This window comes from Callorhinus ursinus, unplaced genomic scaffold, assembly GCF_003265705.2.
Source record: "Callorhinus ursinus isolate GAN/ISIS: 27379988/994484 unplaced genomic scaffold, GSC_fseal_2.0 scaffold71, whole genome shotgun sequence".
Lineage (NCBI taxonomy): Eukaryota > Metazoa > Chordata > Mammalia > Carnivora > Otariidae > Callorhinus > Callorhinus ursinus.
The window spans coordinates 3,955,707-3,983,183 of NW_027397133.1; the positions used below are offsets into that span (position 1 = coordinate 3,955,707).

A 27,477-nucleotide genomic window follows, 5' to 3' on the forward strand; every position below is an offset into this window, starting at 1 on the left:
TGACTTACAATAATGACTTTATTTTAACATATTTAATTACAGACATAAAATAGCTGGGGAAGGGGGTTGAGCCCCAGCCTTGCCCCGTCTCGGGGCCACAAGGAGGGGGGAATGCAGGTGAGGCCTCCCTGATGACCCTCCTTCCAGGGGTCTTCCTATGGCGGGGCCCTATTGCTTGGGGGGGGTGGCCATGCAAATGAGGGAGGCGGGGAAGCCTCTGGGCCCCACCCACCCCACCCCCTGCGGCCTCCCTCCGCAATGCCCTGCAATGCCCTGCAATGCCCTGCAATGCCCTGCAATGCCCGGGTGTGCCCCAACCCCAGCCTCTCTACCTCCTCCTTTCTCTTTCTCCAGGGAGCGGACCCTCTGGTCAGCTCCCCACCCCCTCTGCAAACCTAAAGGGGAATAAATACAAACTTTACAAAGTAAAAGGGGGTCCAACGTTGCCCTGGACCGGGCCTGGGGTCACATGGGGAGCAGGCCCTGGGACGCGTGGGCCTCACATCATCCCTAACTGCAGCAGCGTGCTGGCGTAGGCCATGGGCTTGACGTCGGGATGAGGCTGGGGAACGAGAGCACAGGGGAGACAGAAATGGGGCAGAGCTTCACAGCACCAGATGCAGGGAGCAGCCCTCCCCGTGAGAGGTGCTGGGCACTGTGCCCTGCCCTTGACCAAGCCAGGGAGAGCAGGGGGCCGCGCAGGTGACTCACCACTGCTGTGAACTGGTGGAACTGGGGCCGTAGGTCGGAGCCCCGGAGGTGGATGTAGGAGGCTTTATTCCCCATCTGGTCACTGTGGGGACAGGGGCAGAGGAGCCCGTCACCGGTGGGGCAGGGGGAAACACAAGGAGGGGCTGGGGGGGGCGGTGGAGAGAGGAGGGTCCAAGGAGACTGGATGGCAGAAAGTCCGAGAGAAGAGGGAGAGACAGACAGAACCCATCAGAGACTCTGACAGAAACAGAGGGACGGAGCAGCTGACAGCTGGAAGAGGGAGAAAGTCAGACACAGGTGCACAGAGAGACACAGAAGTGAGAAAGAGGCCAACCGGGAAATGCAGGAATCCAGGGGGAAGGAGGGCCCCCCCCCCCCCCGGGGCAGGGGGCCTGGGTAACCCGGGGGGGAGGGGAAGGAGGGTGAAGGTGGGAGGGGGGGCAGGGGGCGTGCAGGCGGGGCCAGCAGAGGGCCTTCCTAACCCGACAGGCAGGAGGCACACACAGCCAGCCCCATGGAGGCAGGGCTCTTGCCAAAACCTGAACTCTGACCTGAGCACACCCTGCCCCTCAGCACCCAGAAACATAGGGGACAGAGGAACGCGGTGCCCAGCACCCAGAGGATATGGGCGGCCTGGTCCAGAGCACAGGCAACTGCAGGACGAGGGGCCTGGTTTCTTCAACCAAAACCCGGCAAACGGCAGGGAAGGAGGGACAGGGAAACGGAAGACAAGGGGACTGAGAGTGTGGCCCTTGTTCGGGTCCTACTTGGAAAACAGCAAACTGAAGAGAGACATCTATGAGAGACATGAGGGAAAAGAGAGCTGGGTTCAGGTGACCTCTTCTGACACCTGACAGCGTGACAGCGTGTTCTGCGTACGTAGAGAAAAGCAGAGTTCTTTCTTCCAGACACATACGGGGGTGTCAGCGCATGAAAGAAGGGATGCCTGGGGTTTGCTTTAAAAGAGCCCAGGGAGTTGGGAACTGCTGAACCTGAGTGATGGCCACGTGGGCGTTCCTTATACTATTTTACCTAGGCCTGCCTGTCTTTGACATTTTCTGATCGTAAAGTTAAAAAAAAAAAACAAACCCACAGCACAAAACACAATGGGCGGGGAAGAGAAGCCCAGAGCAGTGGGGGGGCGGCACCCACCAGTAGTTGGGGGCGGAGAAAACGGTGACACAGCGGCCGCCGTGCGCCACCTCGTAACCCTCAGCCTTGACTTCGTGGCTGCGGATGATGTAGTCCAGGTGGTTCTCCTCCAGGAAGGCCTTGGTGACATCAGGGCCAAACTGGCAGCTCACGCCCCGTTTGCTGACTGAGCGTCCGTTCTGGGGAGACAGGGAGCTCAGGGTGCTGACCGCCCCCCACCCCTCTCTGCCCGCAGCCCACACCTGCCGGCCACAGCCCTGTGCACACTGACCTGCGGCTGTGGGTCTGACCAGAGCAGGTCGCACATGGGACCTGGGGGGGGTGGAGGAGAGGGGACGTCAGGGACTGGCCCACCCCAGAGCACAGCTGGGGTGGGGGCTGGGCAGGGCATCCCTGAGCAAGGGCCCGTGAAGTGGGGTTCTGAGCTCCGTGACCTCCCCTCCAGACCCGTTCAACATATTCTGACCCCACAATGGGAGGAACTTTTAACAGTGCAGTTCAGATCACACCCCTCTGCTGCTCAAAGCCTGCTGTGGCTCCCACTGCCCTAGGAACCAAGCCCATACTCTTCACCCGGGCCTGTGAGGCTCTGCAGGGTCTGGCCCCATCCACCCCTTCAAAAAGTACATCCCTGCTCACCCCACAACCACTGGCCTGCTAGCTGTTCCTCCCACCTGTGAAGCGCACCCGATGTGGGACCCCCTTGTGCTGTTGGCCAAGGACGTTCTTCTGGGTGGCAGGTGCCTGCTTCCCCATCAGTTCAAATCCGGTGTCCCCAGAGAGGGCACCCACCCACCCAATCCGGGCCCCATGCCACGCTTCCCACAGCTGTGTGTGCGTGTGCACGCTCTCCGTCTGTGCTCATGGCTCCAGCAGGAGCCCTGATACGTCACCCTCCGGGCTCAGCGGCCAAACTCACAAATAAGTGATCGATGCGTGCTCCCCATGGTGAACACGAACGCTCCCTCGTCAGCACGGCCCCGGGAGGGGAGTGCGCCAACCCGAGTTACAGGTGAGGACACAGAGGCTCAGCCTTGCGGTCCCTGCCAAGGGCGCGAAGCCCACCTGGTGCAGGGCCACCCCTCTCCGCTGGAGATGCTGCAGCCCCTCGAGGGAAGGGGCTGCCACCCGGCCCACCCTGGTCACCTGAATCTGGGGGCTGCCGGTTCCGCTCAATCTTCCTGATATCGTCCAGGGTGACGCCGTCCTCACTGAACAAGCCCCCGTGCATGATCTGGGGTGCAGGGGGTGGGGGGAGAGGGGAAACAGCGGTGTGGGTGGAGGCACCGGCCACACCCCAACCCTCTGACTTGCTTCCCCAGCACGTGCCCGCATGCGGCCCCTGGGGGTGCAGAGGGGCCCGCGGTCCTGCCGCCGCCCTCACCAGCACTTTGCCGTTGATACACTGAGCCAGTGGGAGCCACTCGAACACCTCGCTGAAGAGCTCGTACATCTGGGCTGTGTATTTGGCCTTCACCTCGCCCTCAAAGCCATAGATCTGGTTCATGTTGTCCGTCTCGTGGTTGCCTGGCCAGCAGCAGGATGAAGAGAAGCCTCAGCACCCCCTGCCTGGGCACCCCCTGGGGCCCATGTCCAGGGGCCTGGGGAGGACTGCCCGGCGGCCCCAAGCCAACAACGTTCACACATCAGCTGGTTGGCCTCTCAGAGAAACCCAAGGAGGGGCAGACACTGTTCTCAGTCCCTTTTCTGGAGGGAAATACAGTCTGAGGGGCACACGTGGGGTGTGAGGCCACAAGGCGCAGGCCTGGTCCAGCCTCCAGCCCCGAGTGACCACGGCTGTGTCCTTTGCCCCTGTGGGCCTTGGGCTCCTGTTTGGAGAAGCTGCATGCCTTCCAGGCTAGAAGGACCAAGGAGGGGGCGAGTCTTAACAAAATAATGGGCCTCCTACAGAACACCTAATGTGGGCTGGCCCCAGGCTGTGCCTCCAGTGCTCCCCACGCAACCTCATTCTTCCCTCCCAGGGCTCCTGGGGCTTACGCCGGCGGACAGGGAAGCTGTCCAGGCCCCCGTGTCTGCTGCAGCCAGCTCTTCACCACCTCCTACAGGGAAGCCCACAACAGGTGGTTCCCAAGCACCTACCATGTGCCGAGCGCTGCTGCGTGAAGCCCCTGAACCTGGCCACGAACCTGGCACTCAGGCCCCCCAGAGCCCCCAACCCAGCCCACTGCCCTCACTCCCTCCTCCTGCTCCTCTCTCCATGGACAGGATCCCCCCCACCCCAGAGGGGCCCTTGTTCCCCAGCGAGCTCATCCTGCACAAGGCCACACTGACCCCAGACCCTGCTGCTGCCCAGCTTACCTCGAAGTAGGTGAAAATGATCTGGGTACAGGAGCTTAAAGCCAAACAGGGTGAGGATCACTTCTACGGAGAAGGAGCCACGGTCCACGAAGTCGCCATTAAATATCTGCTCTGCTAAGGAAAACGAGGGGGGCGGGCACTGCCTTCTTCCTCAGCCTCTCCATGTCTTACAGCTCCTGCCATTTCCTCCCTAGGAGTGGGGGTGTCCGCAGGGCTGGAGGTCTGCACTGCTGTCTCTCCTTGCTGTTTGGCTCTGGCCCAGCAGCTGGGCCTCTCTGAGGCTCAGCAGGACAGTACTGATGTCCCCAACCTCACCTGTTTCTCAGGGAAACAGGTGGTGGAGGGGGACGTGGGGTGGTCAGCTTGCTTTGCTCCCCCCCCCAAATACAAGCCCTAAAGCCACAGGGGAAACAGAACACTCACCCCCGCCCCCCCAATACTGCACAGGCCTGGTGGCCCCACACCGTGGCCATTTATCAAGCAATGGTCGTAACCTCAGCAAATACTTATACAGCTCTGACTGTGGGCCGCTCGGCTCTTCACAAAGCTCTCAACAATCCCATGAGGCGGACCCTACGACACCCATTTTGCAAACGAGGAATATGAGGCCCGAGAGAAGAGGGCGTGCCACGGTCCCACAGCTGGAAGCGGCAGTGCCTGGTGCTGTTACACGTGCGCTCTTACAGCAGCTTCATCTGAAGATGAAGAGGGGCTGGGGCCCAGAGGGACTGGGCCACCTGCCCAGGTCACACAGCATGGGGGGACGGGCCCTGGCCCATCTGGTGCCGGCCGGCCACTCCACCCACACCCCCGCGCCCGAGCCACTGCTCCGGCTTCTCCCTTTGCGGGCCCATGCCCTGCCTGCTGGCGGAGGCTCGTCTCTCAAAGCCCCGTGACGGAACAGGTAGGGTGTGCTCTTCTGAGGAAGGATACATAGGGGTTGGTCTCTGAGGGTAAACCATTGAGCTCAAATATGTTGAGGAGATCATAGAACTGGCCATGGGTGTCCCCGCACACCGTAATCTTCTCTGTCTGGAAGAAAAGAGGCCACCGGAGAGGGAGGGGCCCAGAGAGAGACGTGGGGAGGGGGCAGAGGTGAGGGGAGGGGCAAGAGGTCACGGGAGACCAAGAAGAAGCATGCAAAAGACACAGACAGGGGACACAGAAAGGAAGAGGGTGGGACAGAAATCAGGAGGCCAGGAGAGGGGAGGGGCATCGGGGGAGAGGTTCGGAGTGGCGGGGGGTGGAGGGGGAGGAAAGGCAGACCAAGCCAGGGGGGGTCTGTGAGTTTCTGAGCTCCACAGCCCCTCCCCAGCCGGGGAGCCCCCCCACCCCTGCCCTGTCCACACACTGCCCCACAGCGCGCACCTCTTTGAGCGTGGTCTCCACGAGCGTGCTCAGTTTGGAGAGGGCCTCTTTGACCTGTACCAGGATCTGGAAGGCAGGGCAGGCTGTGAGCTTGGCTGGAGGGAGGGCCAGCCGCCCATCCCAGGCCCTGGGGAGCCTGGGCTAACCGGGAGACACTGCTGTGTGGAGGGTGAGGGAGAGGCCGGGAGGGGAGAGGAATGGGCAGGGGAGGCTGGACAAGTGAGCGCTGGCAGGAGCCACCGGCGGCCCTCAAGCTGTGGCCCCAGTGGCCTCTGTGGCATTTCAACATCAGGATATTTCACATGAAAACGGAGATTCTGGGTTCCCCTTAATACAATCAGCAACATGAAGAAACATGGATGAATCCAGATGTGGAATATTTTCTAACACAACTGGCCGGGACCTGTCTACATGTGTCATGAAAGCGTCTCCCCAAAAGGGCACGAGACTGTTCTAGATGAAAGAAGATAAAAATGCAACATTTGCTCTTTCAATGGATTCTGGATTAAAAACAAACAAACACCCATAAAAAACAAAACCACAAAATAGCTAAAAAGGACATTTTTGGGAGAACCGAGGGAAATTAAAGTACTTGTCTGGAAATGTAGACAATACTAGTTTTTGCTAAGAAAAGATTGAACATGACTTTGATGTTGTCATGTATATTTGACAGTGTTTCCAGATTTTGTGGATGGCCTATGGACTGTTTGCATTAGGCGGTATTAATTTTTTTTTTTTTAAGATTTTATTTGTTTATTTGACAGAGAGACACAGCGAGAGAGGGAACACAAGCAGGGGGAGTGGGAAAGGGAGAAGCAGGCTTCCCGCCGAGCAGGGAGCCCGATGCGGGGCTCGATCCCAGGACCCTGGGATCATGACCTGAGCCGAAGGCAGACACTTAACGACTGAGCCACCCAGGCGCCCCAGGCAGTATTAATTTCTAAGGGGAGACACCTGAACTGTGGTCAGAGGACAAGGTCCTGCTTTTTAGGAGATACAGGTTCTGATGCAACTTCTCTCTGGTTCAGGACAAGAAACGAGGAAAGAAAGACCGCAGTGCATGTGCATGCACATATGTGTGTAGAAAGCTAAGGTAAATGTGTCAAAATGCGAACGGGCGCATCTGGGTGAAGGGGGCATGGATATCAGCTGTACTGTTCTTTCCATGTTTCTGCAGGTTTGACAATTTTCAAAATAAAAAGTTGGGGGGGAGGGGGGACACAAAGTATCAAAAAAAAGTAGAAGATGTCCACCTCTGGTCAGAATGGAGAAGGTTACAAAAGACTCACTCTTGCCCTAATGACAACAAACCCCAAACCCACAAAATCCAATCTCATGAAAATCATCTGAGAGCCGAGGGTGTTCGCAAAGAAACCTACATGCATCAGCTGTAGCAGCAACAAGCCCTTCCTTGGCGCTTCCCACCAGCGTGGCAGGAGGGCAGGAGCCCAAGAGGCACCGCGAGGCCCACAGTGAGGGCAGCCAGCAGAGCACCCGGGCTGTGTGCGGGCTGGTGACAGCGGAGAGCCCGGAGTAGCCCCCGCCACCGAACGCTTCTGCTCTCACCTGCCAACCTGCTCATGCCGCCGTCACAGAAAGCGAGGTGTGAGGAGCATGGTGTGTGTGTGAGGGGGGGCCTCCTGAGGCACAAGAGTGGGGGCAACACTGGAGAGCACAGAGTTCCCCCAGCAGCCCAAAAATCTGGCCGTGGGGCTGAAAATCAAGAGAGTGCTCCCACAGTTCCAGAAGCTGGAGACTTTACAACGTAAAGACATCCCTGGGATCCTGCCAGGGCTGACGGGAGAGTCCTGATTCCAGTCTGAAAACAGTGCGAGCCAGGAGTGAACTCCAGCAAGAGCTGCGTGCAACTGCAGATTGCTCGGATAGGGGCCCTCATACCAGCGGCCTGACGGAAGACAGGGCCGCCATTGTCTGTGCACAATTCTTACTTAGCTCAGTCGCTACTGTTCTTTTACCCAAAATGTCTGGCAGACAATAAAAAACGATGAGACACACGAAGAACAGACAACAGAAGCAGACCCAGAGATGACCCAGATGGTGGAATTACCAGAGACTTTAAAAATAACTATGATAAATGTGTAAAAGATCTAGTGGAAAAGACAACATGCATGAACATATGGGGCAGGGAGATGAGAACTATTAATAAAAATAACTAGATGGAAATGCCAGAAACGAAAACGCAGCATCAGAAATAAAGCCTTCCTCTGCACTGTGCTCAGCACACTCCCTGCTCCTCAGTGTTGGCCGCCATGGCCGCCCTGCCCCTCGACCTGCCCTTTGTGGCAGAGGTCCTAGGTGTGTGCAGCCCCTGGCAGGTGCGTTACCTGGTAGGCGCATTTCCGGTGCAGTTTCTTCTGGTCCTTGTACCACTGCATGAGCTCCTTCATGAAGGTGATTGTCACTTTGCCATCCTCGAGCTTGGGCCCGCTGTACTCATCCTCAATGGCTGGTGTGTGAACGGGGAGCAGGGGCGAGTCAGTGACCACAGCCATCAGGGAGGGGGGGGCGCTCCCGGGCACAGGGCGAGAGGAAGATGGAGGGAGAAGGTCCCACTCCCCAGCCAGGCCCTTTCCCTGCCCGCTCTTTCTGTTCGGGCCGGCTCTGCTTTCCTCTCTGTCCCGTGGGCCCCCCTCTTCCAGCACCCTCTCTCCCCACCGCCTGCTTGGTTTGATAGCACTTAACACAGTTAATTCATTTGTTGACTTGTTAATCATCTCTTTCCCTACCAAGGCATCAGCTTGATGAGGGCAGAGACTATTTTATTCACAGCTGTATCCCCAGTGCCTAGAACAGGGTTTGGCACGTAGCAGGTGCTCGGTAATTAGCTGTGGAACGAATACCTGAATCGTCGGAGGGCCTGGAGGACCTAGACAAGTCCCACAGGGAGGCCCGGGAAGGGTGGGCTGGGCGGTACAGATGCGGGCAGGGAGCTAGACCCCGGCGGCAGGGGGGGGTAGGAGGGGCTCACCCACCTGGCCTGACCTGGGGAATGCAAGCCCCAGCGTGGGACTGTGGAGTTCCCAGGAACGCAGGAAGAGGAGCAAAAGACAGTGGCCCGGGGCCAGAGGCCACCCCCGCCGCCACTCCCCAGTGTGCGTGGGGAATGGAGAGGGCCCGTGCAAGGATGTGGAATGTTCGGGGCTGGGTGTGGCAGGGCACCCAGGCCCGACTCACTCATGCTCTCGATGTCCAGCGAGTCCACCACGGAGCGCTTGTGCTCATCGCCTGCAATGGCCCGCTCGAAGGCTTTCTGCTTCACGATCTTGTTGCACTCCTGGTACTTCATTTTGGCATCCCTGTCGTGGGGCTTCACCTTCACCACCTGGGCAGGCAGGTGGGCAGAGGAAGGAAGAAAAGAGGCATCAACGCCCCGGCACAGCCGGCCTGGGGCAGAGGAGCAGGTGGAAGAGGGGCCCGCCGGGGCCGCGCTCGCTCAGCCTGGCCCCGGGCGCCACGAACCTGGAGCCAGACCACCGGCCTCCATGCGCTAGCGGCGCGATCCTGAACGTGATCCACCTCCAGACCGCAGCCTGTGCCTCCCGAAACTGGGCAAGGACAGCTGCCCACCCAGGGCTGTCCTGAGGTTTGGTAAACACCGTTAACCCAAGCAGGTGGGATTTTTTACAAAAATCTTAGTCGTTAAAATAAGTGTCCCAGCTTCGGAGCATGTGCTCAGCTTGGAGCTCCTCGTGGGGACCCCAGCAGGCTGAGGCTCGCTTTACTGACATGACAGTCAACACTGAGGACTGTGGGAGGAAGAGGAGAGGGTGGGCTGGGTCCACAGTCACAAGGAACAGCCCAGGCTCAACAGAACCAACGACCGGCTGGATAACCTGGACCCCCTGGGCCTCCATTTTCTCATCTATAAAAGGGGTGGGGGGACACAATGGCAGGCTCCACCTGGCAGGGCCGTGGGGAAGCACAAGTAAGGAAGCCAGGGCCCCGCCCGCTGTAGCTAGCACCAGCACTGAGTGCTGTCCCCTCAGTCTCTGCCCCTGAAGGGCAGTAGAGACTGTGGGCAGAAGCAGGCTGCCCGGGTTCAAAGCCCAGCTCCACCAATCCTCAGCCGAGTCACACGGAGCAGCGGGGAACCCCGGGGCAGCCGGGCAGCCTCTCCACGGGAGGGAAGCGGTAACGGTCTCCGCCTCCGAGGGCGGCCGTGAGGATCACAGGCAAGAACGTGCACACAGCGTGCGTGCGCCGCCGGGCCGGCAAGAGTAAAGTCCACACAAGCGGTGGCTGCACCTCATGGCCCCTTTCACGGGCTGCTGTGCCTGCGATGGGGTCAAACGCAAACAGGCACCAGGCCCGGGACTTGGAGGTACAGTAAGTTCTCAATAAAAGGAGCCCATCCCCCCCCCCCCCCCCACCACCTATCCCGCTTTCTACAAACTCTGACCCTCCCAATTCGGAAGCAGACAGGGCTCTTCCACTTGCTTATTGTGTCACCTTCAGCAAGGACGTCACCCTCCCCGCCCCCGTCCCCTCAGTTTCCTTATCTGTTAACTCTAATTGCTATGAGTGAACCCTGCCTGACGTGCCCACTCCGCGGGTGGCCCGAGGAGTAGGTCCACAGCTCCTGTGCCGGGGGCCTAGAGAGAGGTGCCAGAGCTGGCCCTCAAGTGTGGGGATGCCACCACCCCCAGAGGAGTCAGCAGCCTGTGCAAGAGGCACTTGCTAACCCTGGAGGATCACGGGGGCTCATCCACCCTGGGGACGGGTGCGCAGACCCAGCGGATGGCAGGGAGCTGGGTGGTGGCAGGCGATGGCTTCTTTCCTGTCTGGGCAGGCTCAGGCTAGGGGAGCCTGCCAGGCGACTCCACCTGGGCTGTGGGTGTGGTGCGAGGCTCGGGAGGCGGCACCAGACATCCCCTGGAGTCCTTCCCAACAGGGAGAGGGTATGAGTCTGGGATCAAGACTGGGATCAAGTCCAAACCGCCACTCGGCCTGGCCCACGCGGGCCTGCCCACCCCTCTACTTTCTGTCCGCCCAGCACAACCCAGCCAGAGCAAACCCACAAGTGCCATGTGCTAGCTCCCGTCACCTTGCACAGGCTGCCCCCGGCCCAGGACACCTCCCTTCCACCTCCAGCTCCTTCCTAGCTCTCCTCCTCCTCCAGGAGCACCCCCACCCCCCAGGCTGGGTCAAGCACCCCTCTGTGCTCCCACAAGCCCCGGGGCTCACCAGGCCCAGCCCTAAGCATGGCTGGAGGTGGGTGTCTCTCCACTGGAAGGTGGCCCCACAAGGGTGAGGCTGCAACTGCGCCCCAGGAGGGAATAGACGCATCCCAGGGGAAGGATGAACCACTAAGCATTTCCTCCGGCCAGTCCCCGTTCTCAAGAGAGCTCGCAGGGTAGTTGGAGAATGGGGACGAATACTAACAAGGCCGGGAAAAGAGGACCAGTAGCAGTAACAATACACGGCTAAATTTCGGAGCCCTTACTATGTACCTGACGTCGTCGTCTACACTGAACTGGCTCATTTTACCCTCCAAGCAGCTCTATTGGGTGTTAACACAACCCCCATTTGACGGATGAAAAAACTGAGGCCCAGAGACATGAGGCAGAGAAACCGAGGCCCAAGAAGCCAGGATTCTGTTTTGTCCCTGCCTAGGACCCTGCCTTCCACTGTGCACGCTGGGCTGCACCCTCTCCCTGCCCACTGCCACCTGTCCCCAGCCTGAGCCCCCCTCAGCTCCTAGGAAGAGGGCAGGGTGCCAGCACCCCTGCGGAGGGCCCATCACAGGGGCCGACAGCCAGCAAGTACTCACTCCAGGCCCGGTGGCTGCCGCCTCGACTCACTACGGGCTGGGAAAGGGGAAGTGGCCCTGACGGGCACCCCTGCTCCAGGGGAAGGTCATTCCCTCCAGACTGGAGGGGCCTGGCGGGTCAGAACTCAACGCTGGACTTGTCTTTAGAAAGTGGTATGTGGGTTGTATCACGGTCCAGATTCTGACCATGGTGTCTACGTGGTTACGGGGGAAACCAGGAGCACGGTCTCACTTCACTTCTCACAACTGCGTGTGAAGCCACGATGCCCTTGAGAAACTGTTTTGACAAGTGCCATTCAGCCGGGAGTGCTCACAGGCAAGAACCACGATGTTCGAACTGACCGCACGGTAAGCCGGGTTCGTGATCCCTACGTGACGCCGCGGGGGCCGCCTGCGGGTGGCAGCCGGGCAATGCCGTGGGGACCGTAACGCCCCCGGCAGGTCCGAGCGGCACTGGTAGTCACAGTATCCTGCTCGTAAGTTCGGGTCAGATCTGGCCACCAAACAATTTGCCCGAACTTGACTCTAAAAGTGCTGAGATGCGGCCCGGAGGGGCCTGTCCGAGGCACACAGGCAGCGGGAGGGAGGCCGAGTCTCGGGCAGGCAATGCACAGGGACAGTCTCAAGCATGACACCAAGGTTGTCACCCTCCAAGGCAAGACCCTCTAGTGACTTAATTTAGCGAGTCATACTCAACGTTCCTTTTATAAAACGCAACAGAAGAGGAGAGACGGTCGGAGTCGGGCTGAGCGATGGGAGAGCGCTGTGCCGAGGCGCTCTGCCCGCTGCAGACGGTCAGTGGTCACGAGCCTGACTCGGGTACAACCCTGTCACTTCCTGGCTGTGGGACTTCGAGGGAGAGACCCACACTCTGGGCTTCAGTTTCTGCATCTATAAATCAGGGAGAAGGACAGGCCCCACGGCGCAGGGTTGGTGTGAAGACTGCCCGTTACTAGGGCATGAAGGTCACCCTGGCGCCCGGCCCACGGTGCGGGCTGTACGAGGCATCAGCTACAGTGACTCCTGGAACTACGGGGTCGCCATTCCTTAGGTGTACGCACGCCGTACGGGCTTGCAAGGCTGGACGATGCTGCAAGAAGAAACCCAAATGCAAACCCTATTATAAACCAAACCTCCAAAATCTGAGGTGGCGAGCGTAGAAGGAGTCCCCTGGATCCGGCTTGAGCCCGGATGACCAGCTGCATTCTAACCACAAACAGGAAAGAACACGGTAGGGGCGGAGCGGTCTTCTGAGAAGAGGACCCAAAAAACGGACAAGGAATCCTGGAGCAAGGGTCCCTCTGAAAGGATTAACTTGGAGGTGAGAGGGATGGGGGGGCGGGGTTCAGTGTGGACCCATGGAAAAGGGAGACCAGTTCCTGCTGAGGCCCCTGGAGGGGCACACAGCCTTCCTGCGGGCCAGGGGCTCTCCCCCGAAACACCCCCAGGACGAAGGGCAGCGAGTGCTAAGTGGGGGCAGGCCCCATTCTCCACGTACCAATCTCATTTATTTCTCACAGGAACACTCTGAGGCAGGCCCTAGTGTTCTCCCCCTTCTACAGATGAGGACACCGAGGGCAGAGAGCCAAAGCACTCAGAGCCAGCCCATGGCTGGGTGCCGGACTGCTGCCAATGTCAGCTCTTACATTAGTAGCCTTGAGGCTTTGGATTATGACTCAGGGTAAGGAAAGATACATTTTATACCACACACTCATATTCACATACGTGAGAAACATTTTTTCACAAATATATATACACACTTCCTCCAAAGGAACTGTTTTTTTCTGCTCTATTCTATTTGAGGAAGACAGAGGTGCTGGTGTCAAACCACTGGACTGACTTCATGGCCCACTAACAGACACAAGACGGGACTCTGGGTTCCAGTCCCAACTCTTCCCCAAGGCTTTGGAGGGGCTTCCCCTCCAGACCTCTGCTTCCTGCCTGCACAATGGACTGAGCCCAGGCATGTAAAGAGCTCACAACAGAGCGAGGCCCATGGTGAGCGTGAAGATGAGGACGCTGAGGCCGAGAAAGGAAAGAGAAAGAAAGTCTCAGGCCTGTGTTCATCCAAGGCCACACTGTGGCCCTGCCTCCACGGAAGCCGCGATCTAAGCGGGGGCCTGAAGCTCTAGCATGTCGCAAGGCACCTCTGGAAGGCAGGGGGGCAGGAGGTAGAGACCTCTGGACGGGGAGCTGCCTGGCGCTCACCGAGCCTGATGAAATGTGTCAGAGCGGAGAAGCGGACAGCCTGAAGGCTTGGGGAGGACCCACACGGGCAAGGATCCCGGGCTCATGTGGGGACTCGCCACTGCTCCTGGCGAAGCCTCCACAGGGAAATAGGCTGTGACCATTTAAATGCTGAGTGTGGCCCCACCTCAGGTTGGTTCCCAAAAGGCTGTGGACCCCCGCCACCCAGCCTTCCATGGCATCCAAAAGGCCTGGGAAGAAGTTCAGATGTGATTATGTCCACATGATGGCTAGAACCAACCACCTCAGTCTCATGGAGTATGTGGGGTTAGGCCCTTGCTTGACCAAGGCCCAGAGCCATGAGGAGAAGGGGACTGTACCCCGGGAAAGACTTTCCTACAACTCCACGCATGGGGAAGCCACAGACCCGCGCTCAGGCTCGTCGGTCCCCTGCCCCACCCCGTCTCCTCCAGGCCTGTCCCCGCACTGGGAGCCCTGCAGAAAAACCCTGCCCCCGTCCAACCCTGAGGGCCCTCCTGGGTTACTCATTAATGGACCCTTTGCCCCAGTTAACCTCTACTCACACCATGGCCACCCAGGAGGTGGCCACTCCTCTTGCTGCTATTCTCTGGATGAGGACACCAGGTGACAAGGCGTAGGCCAGGCTGGGGAACGGCCTGAGACCTGAAGCTCCTAAGCATTGTCCCACTGTTCCTTCCCCCATCTTCCTAGGTGTCACCCCACTACCTCCTCCATTTTGCCCCCCCAGTCTCTACATTACCGCCTCTTCCATGCCCCTGCCCCCACCCTGATACAGGTGTCCCTTGGCCCAGGGCTTGGCTCAAGACTTCACTTGGCCTGAAATCCACCCTCCAGCCCAGGCCAGCAGCCAGCCCCACTCCCTCCAACTGCGGCCTGTGGCTCTCAACCCCCTAGGCGCCCCTCCCCACACAACAGAAGCTGCCCAGTGCCCAGCAGTGAAGGAAACAAAAGGAAGGAGTATGGGGGTGTGTATGGGGGGGTGGAGTGCAGAATAATGCAACACATTCTGACTGAGCCCCTGTTGGTGCCATGTAATGACCCAATGAACAGAATAAGCAAAACCCCTCCTGTCAGGCTCTCCGAAGCAGTAGACACAGGTGCCAGGGGTTCAAACCCCAGGTCTGCCACTTGCCAGTCGCATGTTGGCAGACAGGTGACCCAACTCCCTGGGCCTCAGCCTCCCCATCTGCACAATGGGGTTCATCACCAGCCCCCCTCCCACAGGGCTGCCACAACGATTCGTTCTGCCAGTCCGCACGGAGGGCACGGACATGCCTGGCAGGAACGCATGCGTTCTGATGTCCTCACGCCTATCATGACCATCAGAGGAAATCACAGGGATGGGAGTGGCCAATGAGCGGGTGAACTAGTGACCTGCCATGCTCTAGGTCCCCTCCCTCGTCTCATCACGACACGTGCCCCATCTGCTGCCCTCTACAGCATATGGCCCTGTTCTGCCTCCTTTCAAGCACATATCCTCGCCTGCCATAACTCTGTTTGCCTACTCTAAGTCACAGGTTTGGGTTTTGCCTTCCTCCAAATTACAGCTCCGCTGAAAGACGGGTTGCATGGCTCTTGGTCACCAACAGCCAAAAACCCCAACGGTGCGTTGTCACAGGGCGGGGGCTACGGGCCAGGCACTGGTCTGAACGCTTGAAAAACAGAAACTCATTGATTCTTCATGGCAACCCTCAGAGGCAGGTCTTGGTGTTCTCCCCATTTCATGCTGTGGACCAGGCGGCACAGAGAGGCCAGGTAACTCATCCAGGGTCACCAAGCAAGTGATGGCAGAGCTGGGATGTGAACACACTTTATCTGTTGGATGGGTGAGGGGTGGATGAACAGGCAGACGGCCTCTTCACACCCTCCCTCCCCCGCCAGCCACGCACCCTGAGGCCATCCCTGCTCCCCCACGCTCCCCCGCCCGCCCCATCTGGCCCAAGGTGGACGCCACCCACCCGGCTCAGGTGCCGGGAGGCGGCCCACTCCCCGAGGCCCGGCTCACCGTCTCGTAGTCACGCAGGGCAGCCCGGAACTTGCCCAGTGCCATGTTGCTGGCGGCCCGGCGGTAGTAGCCCTTAATGTACTTCTTGTCTATCTCAACGGCCCGTGTGGCGTCGGCCAGCGCGTAGCCGTAGCACTCGGTGCGCAGGTAGGCCAGGCTGCGGTTGCCATAGTAGATGGCATTGCTGGGGTTCAGCTCGATGGCCTGGCTGTAGAACTTGATCGCGTTCTCGTAGTCCTTGGCTGTGGAGATGGAGGAGGAGGCGGCATGAGGCAGGGCTGCTGCCACCCAGTAAGAACGGGCCACAGGCTGGGTACTGGCCCAGTCTCCACATGCACTGATGGGGAAACCGAGGTCCGCAGCTGAGCTCAGAAATGTCTACTCAGCCTGTCCCTTCTTCCCTGTCCCAACGGTCCCCTCAGGTTCAAATCTCCAGGACTCAAAGTCACTTCCACACACCCACCCAGCCATCACCCCTTAAGGCCCCAACCTGGGCGATACTTCTTCCAGAACCTCAGGAGGGTCTTCTTGCAGTCCCATGGCCCGGAGAAGATACACTCGAGTACCAGAGCTGAGATGTTGTGAATCAGCAAATGAGTTTGCCCTGAGCCCCTTGGTAGTCCAGCCCCCCAAAACAAGTAAACAAGCCCAAAGAGGGGGCCCAGTAGGAGAACAGGACGTGGGAAAGGAGAAGGAATCTACTTAGGCCTCAAGGAGCAGGGAACACAGCAGCAGAGACCCAAAAGAAGCAACAAACTGGACAAGAGGAAACGCATTTCCAACAGAAGGAACAGGAGGGGCAAAGGCCCTGGGGCGGGGCGGGGAGGGGTGTGCTGCTAGCACAAGCCTGTGTTCCAGGACCAGTGAGAGGCTGGTGTGGCTTGGGTGGAGCGAGCGGGAAGATGCAAGGGGATGAGGGCAGGGAGGCCGGTAAGACAGATCCTGCAGGCCACAGCCACAGCAGGGTGCGGACACTGCGGTCCTAAGTGCAGAGCAGCAGGATGTGCCGTCTGGCCATGGGGAAAAGGTTCATTGTATCTGAAATGAGCTATGGCTGTGCCCTGCACTTTGTATCTTGACCCAGAGATCCTCACACCTCCATGGCACAGGCACTGTCTGGTGCTCACTTTACAGATGAGCCACGGAGGTCTTTTTTTTTTTTTAAGATTTTATTTATTCATGAGAGAGAGAGAGAGAGAGAGAGAGGCAGAGGGAGAAGCAGACTCCCCGCTGAGCAGGGAGCCCGATGCGGGACCTGATCCCAGGACCCTGGGATCATGACGTGAGCTGAAGGCAGAAGCTTAACCATCTGAGCCACCCAGATGCCCGAGCCACGGAGGTCTTGTTCAAGGTCAGACACCTGGTCTGTATCTGCAGAGCCAGGCTTGGACCCTTCCCATGTGCCCATTCGACAGGCAGGAGGCTAAGGCACAGAGGCTTGCCTGATTTGGCGGACCATGATGTGCCAAGTCCCATGGGCTCTTGGTACATGAGTCCCTTCCCTGAACCCTCACAATACCCCTGAGGACAGCTGCATTAGCCCCATTTTCCAGATGAGGGTCCTGACGCTCAGAGAGGGAAAGCCCACACTTGAGGTCACAAGGCAAGTGGTAGGCAGGAATTGGGGGACAAGCTGAGACCCAAACACTCCCATTCTTACTCTGTGCCAGGTGGCCCTGAGAGGAAGCCTAGCATGAGGGCTGGTGGCCTGGGCCCAATCCCTGGCTCCATCTCTTATTTGCCAGGTGTCTTTGGGCAACTTACTTACCCCCTCTGGACCTGAGTTTGGGAGTCCTTCTCCTAGCACTTGGCCTAAAATGGGAATGCTTGCCCTAACTCCCACCTCTTTTCTCCAGTGCCACTGGATAAACCATGATAAACCTTTGTTTTGTTTGCTTATAATCCATTTCCATTTCCCCAAATTGAACCTAAGCCCTGTGAGGCCTGGAGCCCTGTTTGTCTTACTTCTCTGAGCCCTGCCCTGTCCGAAGACACAGTACCCCCTCTGCCCTGCCCTCCTGGGGCTCACGGTCCAGTAGGTCGGTCTCTCTCACACACACACAGTCCAGTACACACACACACACACAGTAGGTCGGGGACACACACAGTAGGTCGGGGACACACACACACACACACACACACACACAGTAGGTCGGGGACACACACACACACACACACACACACAGTAGGTCGGGGACACACACACCGACACACACACACACACACACACACACACACACACACCCTCTCCAGACACTGATGACCCCGAGCATTCAGCACAGGGACAGACCAAGAGGTTGCCAGAGCGGGAGACCTGGAGGATGAGAAAGAGTGAGCAAGAGTGAGTCAGGGGAAGAAATGGAAGAAGAGGGTTCCAGGCTCCATGAATAGTTCCTCAGTGAATAAAGGAAGGAAGGGAGACAGAGGGAGACACACTGACACTAGGAAAAGGAGAAGTCAGGTCCTGGGGAGACGGCCAGGAACAAGAGAACAATTCCTCCTGCAGCCTAATAAATGGTGATCTTTCAAATGGCTCCGATGTCCCCTCTTTTGGGAAGCCCTCCTTGACCCCCAGGCTGGGTCACGCACTCCTTCGGGCTGCCCCGGGCCCTGGGCTCACCTATCCCAGCCCTGCCCATTCTGGGTTTGTCGCCGTTAGGTGATGAGTGTGCCTCTTCAGGACTGGGAGCCCCGGAGGGCAGGCCCAGGACTTCCCAGAAACAAGCAAGGGCAGAACCAGACAGCCTAAGCCTGACGGACCCTCCCTGGAATGCCAGTGCCTTCGAGGACTACCTCCAGCCTCCTGGCTGCGTTCCAGAGGCCAGCTGGCCAGCTCTCTCGACGGCTGAGGTGCTACTCAAGTGGCCGTATGGCCTGACACCTGGCTCTACGAATGCTGACCACGAGGCCTCAGGCAAACAGCCTTCCCTCCCTGCATCTCCACTGGCTCATCTGAAAATGCAGGAATCACGATCGGCCGTGCCCTGCCTCGCCGAGCTGTGAGGGCTAAATAAACTCTCATATGGAATGTGGCCACAGCAGAGAAAACCATCAGCAGATACTTGCAAAAGAAGTGAATACATGACTGACTGAGGAGAAGAGGAGAATCAGAGGAAATGGGAGCGGACTGCACTTCACGCATCTACCCAACGACACCGTATCCCGGCCCTGTTCTATCTGCTTTACAAATTGGGTGCATCTAACCCTCGAGACGGTCCCCATTTTAGAGATGAGGCCACAAAGGCACAGAGAGGTTAAGTCATTTGCCTGGAGGTCACACAGCATGCTGGAGAAAGAAACAAGATTTGGATCCAGGCAGCCCGAGATCTTAACCATGTCTACAAAGTCTTAGACCCAGAGGCCTCTTTGGGGGTTAAATACAACCCCTCCCATTTTACAGGAGGGGGGGCGATGAGGACCAGAGAGAGGGGAAGAGAGCAGAGCAACATCGGGGACCAGGCTCCGAGCTCACAGAGGGGATCCAGCCGTGTCGGCAGGGGGGCTACCCTCTTCCCCCTGCAGGCTCCAGGTAAGGACTCTGAACATGGGAGCCAAGCACGCGGCGAGGAAGGGGGATATCCGGGCTCTGCTGCTCACACTCTGACCTTGGGCAAGTGGTTTCACTTCTCTGAGCCTCAGCTTCCTCTATAAAACAAACAGGGCTGCTCCTACCTACCTCCCAGTGCCACGGGGCAGATTAAGCAAAGTGGTGTACCTGGCCACCACAGGGGCTCAATTAAGGAGAGCTGTAATTATTCTTTTTATTGTTATTCCCACAGCCCCTGAGGCTGGGGCTCTGTGCCTGCCACTGCCTGCCAGACAGCGAGCGGCCTGGACCAGGAGGAGCTTTCTCCTCTGCCAACTCAATGCGAGCACCTCTGGCTGCCTGCCCAGCCTCAGGGTTTCTAAGCGCCCAGGTCCTGGGGCGCAGGGGGCCCCTCCCCATGGCTTACTGTTTCCCAGAATTCTTACCTTGCCTCAGCATCAAGCCTCGTGCTGGCTGCTCTTTCCTAGCCCCATTTCAGGGACAACCCCACCTTCCTTGCCATCCCCCAGCTGGAGACCGTGCCTTGTCCTGGACACTTCTCCTGACCCTTCAACCCCCCAACGCCAGGCAGTGGCCATGTTCTGTCAAGTCAGCCTCCCCAACATCTCAGATTTATTCATCCACTTCCATCCCTACAGCCCCGCCCTGCCCCAGTCTGGCCTTCATCCTGTTCGGCCCAGGTTCCTCCCCCTTCCTCCTCCCTGCTCTCCCAGCCTCCAGTCCTGCCCCTTTGCAGGGGGTCTGGCTAAAGCACAGACCTGACTCTGTCCTTCCCTTTCTCAGAACCATCCATGGCTCCCCAGAGTCCCCAGCAGAAAGCTCAGGCTCCTCCCTTGCCTCTTACACTCCAGCCCCACTCACTTTCTCGGTGCTGGGCCCTGCCCCCCTTTGCCGGGAGAGGCCTCTGCCATCCTGTTCTTTCTGCCTGGCACTCCCTCCTCCCTCTCTCCAGCCCTCATTTCCTCTCTGAGACATTTCTTAAGTTGGTTTCTGTCTCTGGTCAGCAATGCCACCGTCCCTCACCTGTCCACCACCCTAGTCTCCTTCCTGGCTCCAGCTCTGCCCTTGCATCCAATGCCAGCCAAGAAGCTGGGGGATCTTACCATGCCTCCCCACCACCCTGAGGATGACATCCCCACTCCACCTCCAGCCTCATCCCTCACAGGTCCTACATCCTTGTTGCTGCAGCCTGACCAAATGCTCCCACTCTGAATCCCCTTGTGCTCCCACTAAAGGCCAACTGAAGGCCACTAAGGCTCTAGATTCCTCCCCCACTCCCTTCTCCCAGGCTTTGCTGCTCTAAGTCTCCCTTCTCTCCTGCAGGATCAATTCTGGCTATGGGACCAGACTCTTAGACTCATCCATCCGTTTAAAAAAAAAAAAAAAAAAGCAGCTCCCCCTCCCTGTTTCTCCACTCCCTTTTAGGACCAAAATACTCGAACCACTTTGTCAACATCTGCTGTCTCTACTTCCTCACTTCCTGTTCACTTTTGGGTGAGTGACTACCCAGCTGACTACCACCTTCATTATTCCCCAGAAACTGCTCTGTTAAGGCTACCACCAACATTCGTGGAGCCAAATCCAATAGCCAAGGCTCAGTGCTCACCCTGGCAGCACCCGACCCAAGGCACAGCCCTCTCTTTCTAGAAGCACTCTCTTCTCTCATCTTTCCTGACACCTTTCCCAACTTCCCTCCCACTTCACTGACTCCTCCTCCTCAGCCTCTTCTCCTTCTTTTCTAAACATTAAAATTCCTCAAGGTTCGGGCCCCTTCTCTCCCTATATGACCTCATCCATTCCCAGGTGTTCTATTCCATTCATAGGCTGACCATGCCCAAACTCTCCTTGGAGCTCCAGGCTGGCCCATCTATCTACTCAATGTCTCCTCTTAGAGTAAAATCCAAACTAGCTTTGCAGTGACTTCTGAAACCCTGTCTGGTTCTGGCCCTGGTCTAAACTCATCTTGTATCAGTCTCCCCGCTAACTTGCCAAAGTTTCAGCCACGCCAGCCTTTCATTTCCTACCTCAAGACCTTTATACATGTGGCTGCACCCACCTGGAACACTCCTTTGAGATTCTTTTCAACTTAAATGCCTTCTTCTCAGTAAGGCCTTCCCTGACCATGCTTTCTAAAGTAGCCTCCAGCCCTTGTTCTCTACCTCACACCCTGTGGGGGTTGTTTCCAAAGCATTCCTCACAACTTCTAAGTATTTTATTATTTCTTGTGTTTTTACCCAATGTCTGATTCTCCTGCTAAATTACATGCTATAAAAGGGCAGGGCCACATCTGCCTCATTCACTGCTAAATCCCCAGAGCCTAGCACAGGCCTTAGCACAAAGCAGGTGCTCAATAAACATGTTGAATTAGTGAATGAATGAGTGCCCCCACATCTTACTCTTTCCCAAGATCTTATGTCATACTATTCTTGGGATTTCCCACCTTTACTCCCAAGGCCTCCCACGCATCCCTTTTCCTCGTGCAACCCCAAATCTCCTATCTCCTTGCCCTCCCACCTAATGATCTATTCCCCACCCCCGCAATTCCCTACTCTATTGGGACAGTGCCCCCCACGCCCCACTTGGTGCCACCACCCCAGATCTCCCCATTTGGTAGCACCATCACTCCCCAGGCCCCTGTCACTACTTGACAGCGCCCTCTTCAGGTCTCACCATAGCTAGCACCTCTCAAGGATCTCACAGACGGATATGCCCTCGTTCCCGTCCCCCTCCCGCCTCACACTTGGTAGCGCCCTCCCCAGTCTCCCCACTTAGTAGCACCCGCTCCGAACGCCACCACTAGGTATCACCCCTTCTGTCAGAAGCCCCTTCTGTTGCCCCCTCGTAGCGCCATCCTGGGCCCCCCCACGCCGGGTCACTTGGTAGTGTCTGCCCCGCGCCCAGGCTGCCGCTCCGCGTTGCCATGGTTCCGCGCGGGCCGGGCACCCCTTGCCCTGGGGCCGCTCTCCACCCTCCCTTGGTCCCCTCCGGGGTGGGCTCACCTTTGAAGTAGTCGTTGGCCTGCGTCTTGAGCTCCTCTGCCCGCTTCAAAGCGCCATCAGCCGGGGGCTCGTCCCGGGGGGGCTCAGCACACTCAGTCCGCTCGCCCTCCGCCATCGCCATGCCGCAAAGCGACCCCCACCTTGGCAACGGCCGCCAGGGGCACCCGGCCGAATCGTCGCGAAGGAGTGCCGAGTTGCTGCTGCCGCTGCTGCACAAGTGTCGTAAAGCGCGGGCCCCGAAGGCGTCTTTCGCGCGCGTGCGCAGAGCCCTCTCGCCATAGAGCGCGCGGAGGACAAGGTGACCAGAGGGCTCCTAGGCAGCGCCCTTCTTAGAACGAGCCAATGGGGAGGGCGAAAGGGGGCGCGCGGGGCCCGGGGGAGGAAGGCTCCCAAAGTTACCGTGTGCCAAGGCCGCGGAAGTTCGGGGCGGGGGGCGAGGGGAGAAGGGCTTCCACGGTGGGATTTCCCCGTCCCGGCTTCTCGGGTGGGTGGGTGTGGTTGCAGGGCAGCTCCGGGCCCAGCGCCGAACCAGAGCCGGGACACTAGCCCTCCTGCCAATTATTTGTGTGACCTTGAGCAATTTAGGGGCAGTTCCCCCCCGTGTGAAAAATGCGTGGTTTCTCAAACCAAGAGAATAAAGTTCCAATCTTGAGGGCAGTGCTCCTAGCTGTTAACTGTAGGCGCCCCGGATCCCCTAGTCCTGAGCAAGGCGCAATAGTTTGTTAGACCATCCCCCAGTCCCCAGCCTGCCTAGGTGCCTCAGTGCCCTTAGAAAAAAAAAACCCTAAACTCTTTCTAAAGACCTAGGAAACCCTGAATAGTACAGCCTCAGGCAGTATCTCTAGATGCCACCCCCACCCACTGTACACCCTTGCAGGCCATCCTTTCCCAGCCCTCAGCTGGGACTCCTGTGGAACTAGAGCACTAAATCCTTTAAGGCCCTGCTGTGGCTTCCCCTCTTGGAAGCATGAGCTACCCCATGCGCCCGTCTCCTTGTCCTGGCAGCCTGATCCCACCACCTCCTGTCACAGCCAACCATCAGCCTAGAAGGTAGATACTAGTATCAGCTGCATTTTACCACTGAGGGCACTGAGATACGGAGAGGTCAGCAAACTTGCCCAAGGTCATACAGTGAGAGCGGCAGAGCCAGGACTTCACCTTGTCCCACCTGATTCTGTGCTCTTCAGTCCTACTCTACTGTCTCTACGCTCCATAGCCCACCTTGGGGGGTAGATTTTTGAGGATTTTTAGGGGTGTGTATGGGAAAGCTGCTGTAATGGATTTGAATCCCAGATTCGAATCCAGCTCAGTCCTTCCCTGCTGTGTGACCTTAGCAAGTGATCATCCTCTCTGAATCTCAGTTTCGTCCTCTGTAAAATGGGGACAATAACTGTGCCTATTATAGATGATTAGAGGAAAGTTTGATAAGATCATAGGAATAAAGTACTTTTTAATACTTACTCCATTATAAATATCCAGAGTGGGACTGAGTACCTAGAGCTGTGAGGGGAGGGGCTCTCAGGAGGTCTTGGGAGGACCTCATCTTGCTGGGAGGGCAGGGAAGACTTCCTGGAGGAGGGGGTATCTGAACCAAGATCTGAAGTGTGAGTAGGAGATAACCAAGTGAGAAGGAGGAAGGGAGAAAGGCATTTAAGGCAAGGGGGCAACAAATGTCAAGGCTTGAAAGTGTTTTCTTTCTTTGAAAAGATTCCTATATGACGGGGCACATGGCTGGCCCTGTAGAGCATGTGGCTCTTGACCTTGGGGTCATGAGTTCAAGCCCCCATTGGGCATAGAGATTACTTAAAAATAAGGAAACGTGACCAAAAAAAAAAAAAAAGATTCCTCCATGGAACATAGGAGAGGGGTTATACAGAGACAGGACACAACAGGCACGCCCATCTGCACATGAATCTGTAGACACACAATCTCTCACACATACACTCAAGTACAGAAAACCATGTCACATAGATATCAGTATACAGAATGATAGTGTCAAACAGTCCCATATGTGTAAGCACAATTTCAACACAAAACCTCCCACACTCAGGAACACAGAAACCCGGAGTCACCAGAAACACACATAAAGCAGGATCATTTCACTCGGATACTAACACACAGGTACATGGAATTACAACTCCCCACCCCGACAGGGTCACAGAATTATTTCACAAAGACACATATGTAGAATTACAACATCACCAGGCCCACAATGTTACTTAGACCCATGCAGGGACACAGAGTCACACATACACACAGAATCACAGCCACACGGGACAACCACACCCCGAAGCAACCCCAAAGATGAGTCAACACACAGAGCTCTGGTGCCTACCAAGGCGAGGTCTTTATGGTGGCATAGAGATTAGTGGGTTTCAGAGCCAGAGTGGCTGGGCCAGTCCCTTCCCCTCCCCAGCCCAGCCCAGTTCCCTCCATTGAGGGCCCAGGTTACCCCCTGAGGGAAGGAGGGACCCGACCCTTCTTCCCCATAGCACCAATCTGGATAGGCCATCCCACGACAAAACAGAGTGAGAAGTGCCTTCCAAAAAGGAGGTGAATTGGGCTGAGAGAGGGGGGGCCTTTTTGTGTGGGAGACCCAAAAGTAGCACCATCGTAGAAACAGGGTTGGAGGGTAAGAGTGACACCCAGGTGGTGGCAGGAGTACTAAGGAGTCCTGGCCTCTCTCCCCACCCCGTGATAGGCACATAGAGCTGTGCGTGTGTCTGTACGGCTGGGGAAGTCTCCTGGATTGTAAGGGAGCCCCAGGTCCCCAAGGTACCTGGGGTAAAGTAAAGGTAAGTGCATCCCTGGAGAGCTGAGGGTTCCAAGACAGGGAAACTGTAGGGATAAGAGCTCGAGGATGATGAGGCTTGAGCATGAGGTCCACCAGTGGAGGGACCTGGAATGGGAAGACTTCAGACAGAGCAGGAATTGGGGCAAGCTGAGTAGGGCAGGAAGCCCAGAATAGAATTAGGAGGGTGGGGTCTGGAATCAGAGAGTCAGAGGTCTCAAGATTCTGAACCAGAGGAATCCACAGGGTGACGTCCAGATTCTAGAATCAGAAGCACCTGGAGGCTGAGTTCTTGAACCAAAAGAATTTGGATCTGAAATCAGAGACAGTTGGAGGCTGTGAGGCCTAGAACCAGAGGAATCTGTAGAGTAAGAGTAGAATTTGAAAAACTCTGAGGACCAAGTTCTAGAACCAGAGAGATTTTGGAGTCATCAGATCTAAAATCAGGAGCTGGGCATTGTAGGGTCTAGAACCAGAAAAACTGGTAAAGGCAAGGTCTATAATCAGAAGTCTGAAGACTAAGTTCTAGATCTAGAGTAATTTGGAGTCCTAAGATCTGGACAGCAAACTGGAGATTGTGAGGTCTAGAACCAAGGGAATCGATAGGGGGAGGTCTGGAACCGGAAGACCTCTGAAGCCAAGTTCAAGAATCAGAGAAAAGTGAGATCAGCAGATACGGAATCAGAGGGTCCTGGGGACTGTAAGTTCTAAAGGTTGGGTGGTCTCAAACCAGTGGATGGTGGTCGTCACAAGGTCTAGAGCAGGAGAGACCTAGAGCATGAAGTCTGCCCTGGAAGTACTATAATCGTTATAAGATCGACTTAAAACTCATTTTACTTCTTTTTGATGGGGAAAGTAAGTCTTGAGGGTAGAAAGTTGAAAAGGAAGGAGCTGGGCATCAAGCGTACCACCAACACGATTCAGAAATTAGGAAGTCTGGATTTGGAGCCAGGTGTATTCCAGATCAGGAAGACTAGAACCAGTATGAAGCTTGGGTCATGGGGTCCAGAGTTGGAGGCAGCTGTTGGTTGTGAGAGCTGGCATCGGCAGGAGTCAGAGCATGTGACATCTGGTACAAGGGAGACTTATATACAGGGAAAGGTCTAGAACCAGAGGACTCTGGTGGGCGTAGGCTCTGGAGCTTGAGGGACTTGGAGGCCGTGAGACCTAGAACCAGATAACTTGGGAGACCGTGGAGGTATGAAAAGAGACTGCTGGAGGTGGGGAGGTCCAGAACGAGAAAGCTGGACGTTGCGAGGTCTGGAGTCAGAGGGGTTTGGAGGATGTGTTGGGGGCGGGGCAGTCTAGAAGAGCAGGTCAGAAGTTATGTGGTCTAGAACCTTAGAGAGCCGGAGGTTGCCTGGTCTGGGAGCAGAGGAAGCTGGAGGCTACCCCTGGAAATGAAACCAGTGTCCAGGCAAGGCTGGGGGCAGCGGAAGTCCCCAGTGGAGGGGCAGGCAGAGCGGGGTGGCCACTTGGAAGGCTAAGGGGCTAATCAAGTTGCTAGGGGTGAGGTCTGCCTGAAACGCCCCCCCCATTAACACCTGAGGGAGGAGGGGGGGATCAGAGTCCTGCATTCTTATGGACCCCAGGCCATTCATAGCAATTCAAAACCTATCACGAAAATGAAAAAAGAGAAATAATAATAAAAGATGGATGGAAAAGAAATGTGATTATGGTTATCAATACTCCCCAGAGCCCAGAAACACAGATCTGAGCCCCAACCTCCCCCACCCCTAGTCACCCAAAATCAAGCCAGGAGAGTTGGAGAAAGGGATGAGGTCACCAGTATTGAGAACCCCAAGGGAAGTCCTGAGAGAAGGAGGAGGAGGGCTCCAGGGGCCCCCCTCCCAGAGGTCACTGAGCTGAGACCACCCCAAAGAGCCCCCAGACGTGGGGGGCAGAGGGGTGAGGGCTGAGGTAGGCCCAAGGTGGGCGGGGGGGGCCGCTGAGAGGAGAGAGGGAACCCCTCTCCTGGTACCCCCATCCTGTGCGTTGGCTGCCGGCGTGGAGTGTGGTTGAGGTCCTTTCTGGGGAGTAGAAGGGAAGGGGGGCTGGCTCAGTTGGCCTGGGCCAAGCCTGCTGCTGGCTGGAAGTGGCTCCTGGGCTCAGCGGTGTCCTCATCCGGGTAGAGAGAGAGCAGCGAGGGGCCCAAGCCTGCGGGGGGAAGATGGAAGGTGGGGGATTACTCCCCAAACCCGTCTTCCCCTCTTGACAGTTAAAAGCGTGGGTGGTGAGGCAGCCGTGCCTGGATTCAAACCATGGTAAAATCTTGGGCAAGTTCTATTCTCTGAACCTCAAAGTGCTAGGATATGTAAGGCAGAAGTTAACAAGGCTGGAGCCAGATGAGGCCTGAGTTTGAATTCCCGGCTCTGCTCTTTACTTGCTGTGTGACCTGAGGCAGGTGACTTCACCTGTCTGTGCCTGGGCTACCTGATATGTAAAACACACCAACAATACTTCCTTTCCAGGGCTACTGTGGGAAGGGAATGAGTGAATCCATGTAAAGTGCTTTGGACAATAATTAGTACTGGTGAGCGCTCAGTAAGTGAGCTCCTGCTATTA

The 27,477-nt window shown here is 57.1% G+C and overlaps 2 protein-coding genes and 1 long non-coding RNA gene across 8 annotated transcripts in view; 1 reads left to right on the forward strand and 2 right to left on the reverse strand.

Moving 5' to 3' along the window:
* On the reverse strand, positions 1 to 22,331 carry PPP5C (protein phosphatase 5 catalytic subunit). Of its 2 annotated transcripts, none has more exons than XM_025849725.2 (13): positions 22,122 to 22,331; positions 15,576 to 15,817; positions 8,746 to 8,893; positions 7,896 to 8,017; positions 5,551 to 5,616; positions 5,116 to 5,214; positions 4,183 to 4,288; positions 3,248 to 3,390; positions 3,010 to 3,097; positions 2,135 to 2,175; positions 1,864 to 2,042; positions 712 to 793; positions 1 to 562 (listed from the first exon to the last, which is right to left on the reverse strand). In XM_025849725.2, the coding sequence occupies exons 1-13, from the start codon at positions 22,240 to 22,242 to the stop codon at positions 500 to 502; spliced, it is 1,500 nt and encodes a 499-aa protein (XP_025705510.1). In that variant the 5' UTR covers positions 22,243 to 22,331; the 3' UTR covers positions 1 to 499. The 2 variants fall into 2 exon arrangements, with proteins under 2 accessions (XP_025705510.1, XP_073742832.1); XM_073886731.1 differs by lacking the exon at positions 22,122 to 22,331 and adding an exon at positions 19,881 to 19,926.
* The window catches only part of LOC112807078 (uncharacterized), a 17,721-nt gene continuing 9,254 nt past the window's right edge, over positions 19,011 to 27,477 (forward strand). The window contains exon 1 of the long non-coding RNA XR_003204011.2: positions 19,011 to 19,104. This is a non-coding gene — a long non-coding RNA (uncharacterized lncRNA). The remainder of the gene's footprint in view (positions 19,105 to 27,477) is intronic.
* HIF3A (hypoxia inducible factor 3 subunit alpha) overlaps positions 24,451 to 27,477 on the reverse strand; it is a 29,068-nt gene continuing 26,041 nt past the window's right edge. For all 5 annotated transcript variants that reach the window (XM_073886727.1, XM_025849723.2, XM_073886728.1 and 2 more), the window contains one exon: positions 24,451 to 27,069. In XM_073886727.1, coding sequence (XP_073742828.1) covers positions 26,972 to 27,069 — 98 coding nt within the window. In that variant the 3' untranslated portion in view covers positions 24,451 to 26,971. The remainder of the gene's footprint in view (positions 27,070 to 27,477) is intronic.

Bases quoted from the DNA above. Each gene is read 5' to 3' on its own strand.
- PPP5C (XM_025849725.2), bottom strand. From the start codon at position 22,242: ATGGCGATGGCGGAGGGCGAGCGGACTGAGTGTGCTGAGCCCCCCCGG. The intron at 2,176-3,009 runs GTGACCAGGGTG...CACCCCCCCCAG, and splicing joins CCGGCAGCCCCCAGATTCAG to GTCCCATGTGCGACCTGCTC. The intron at 563-711 runs GTGAGTCACCTG...CTCGTTCCCCAG, and splicing joins TCCACCAGTTCACAGCAGTG to CCTCATCCCGACGTCAAGCC.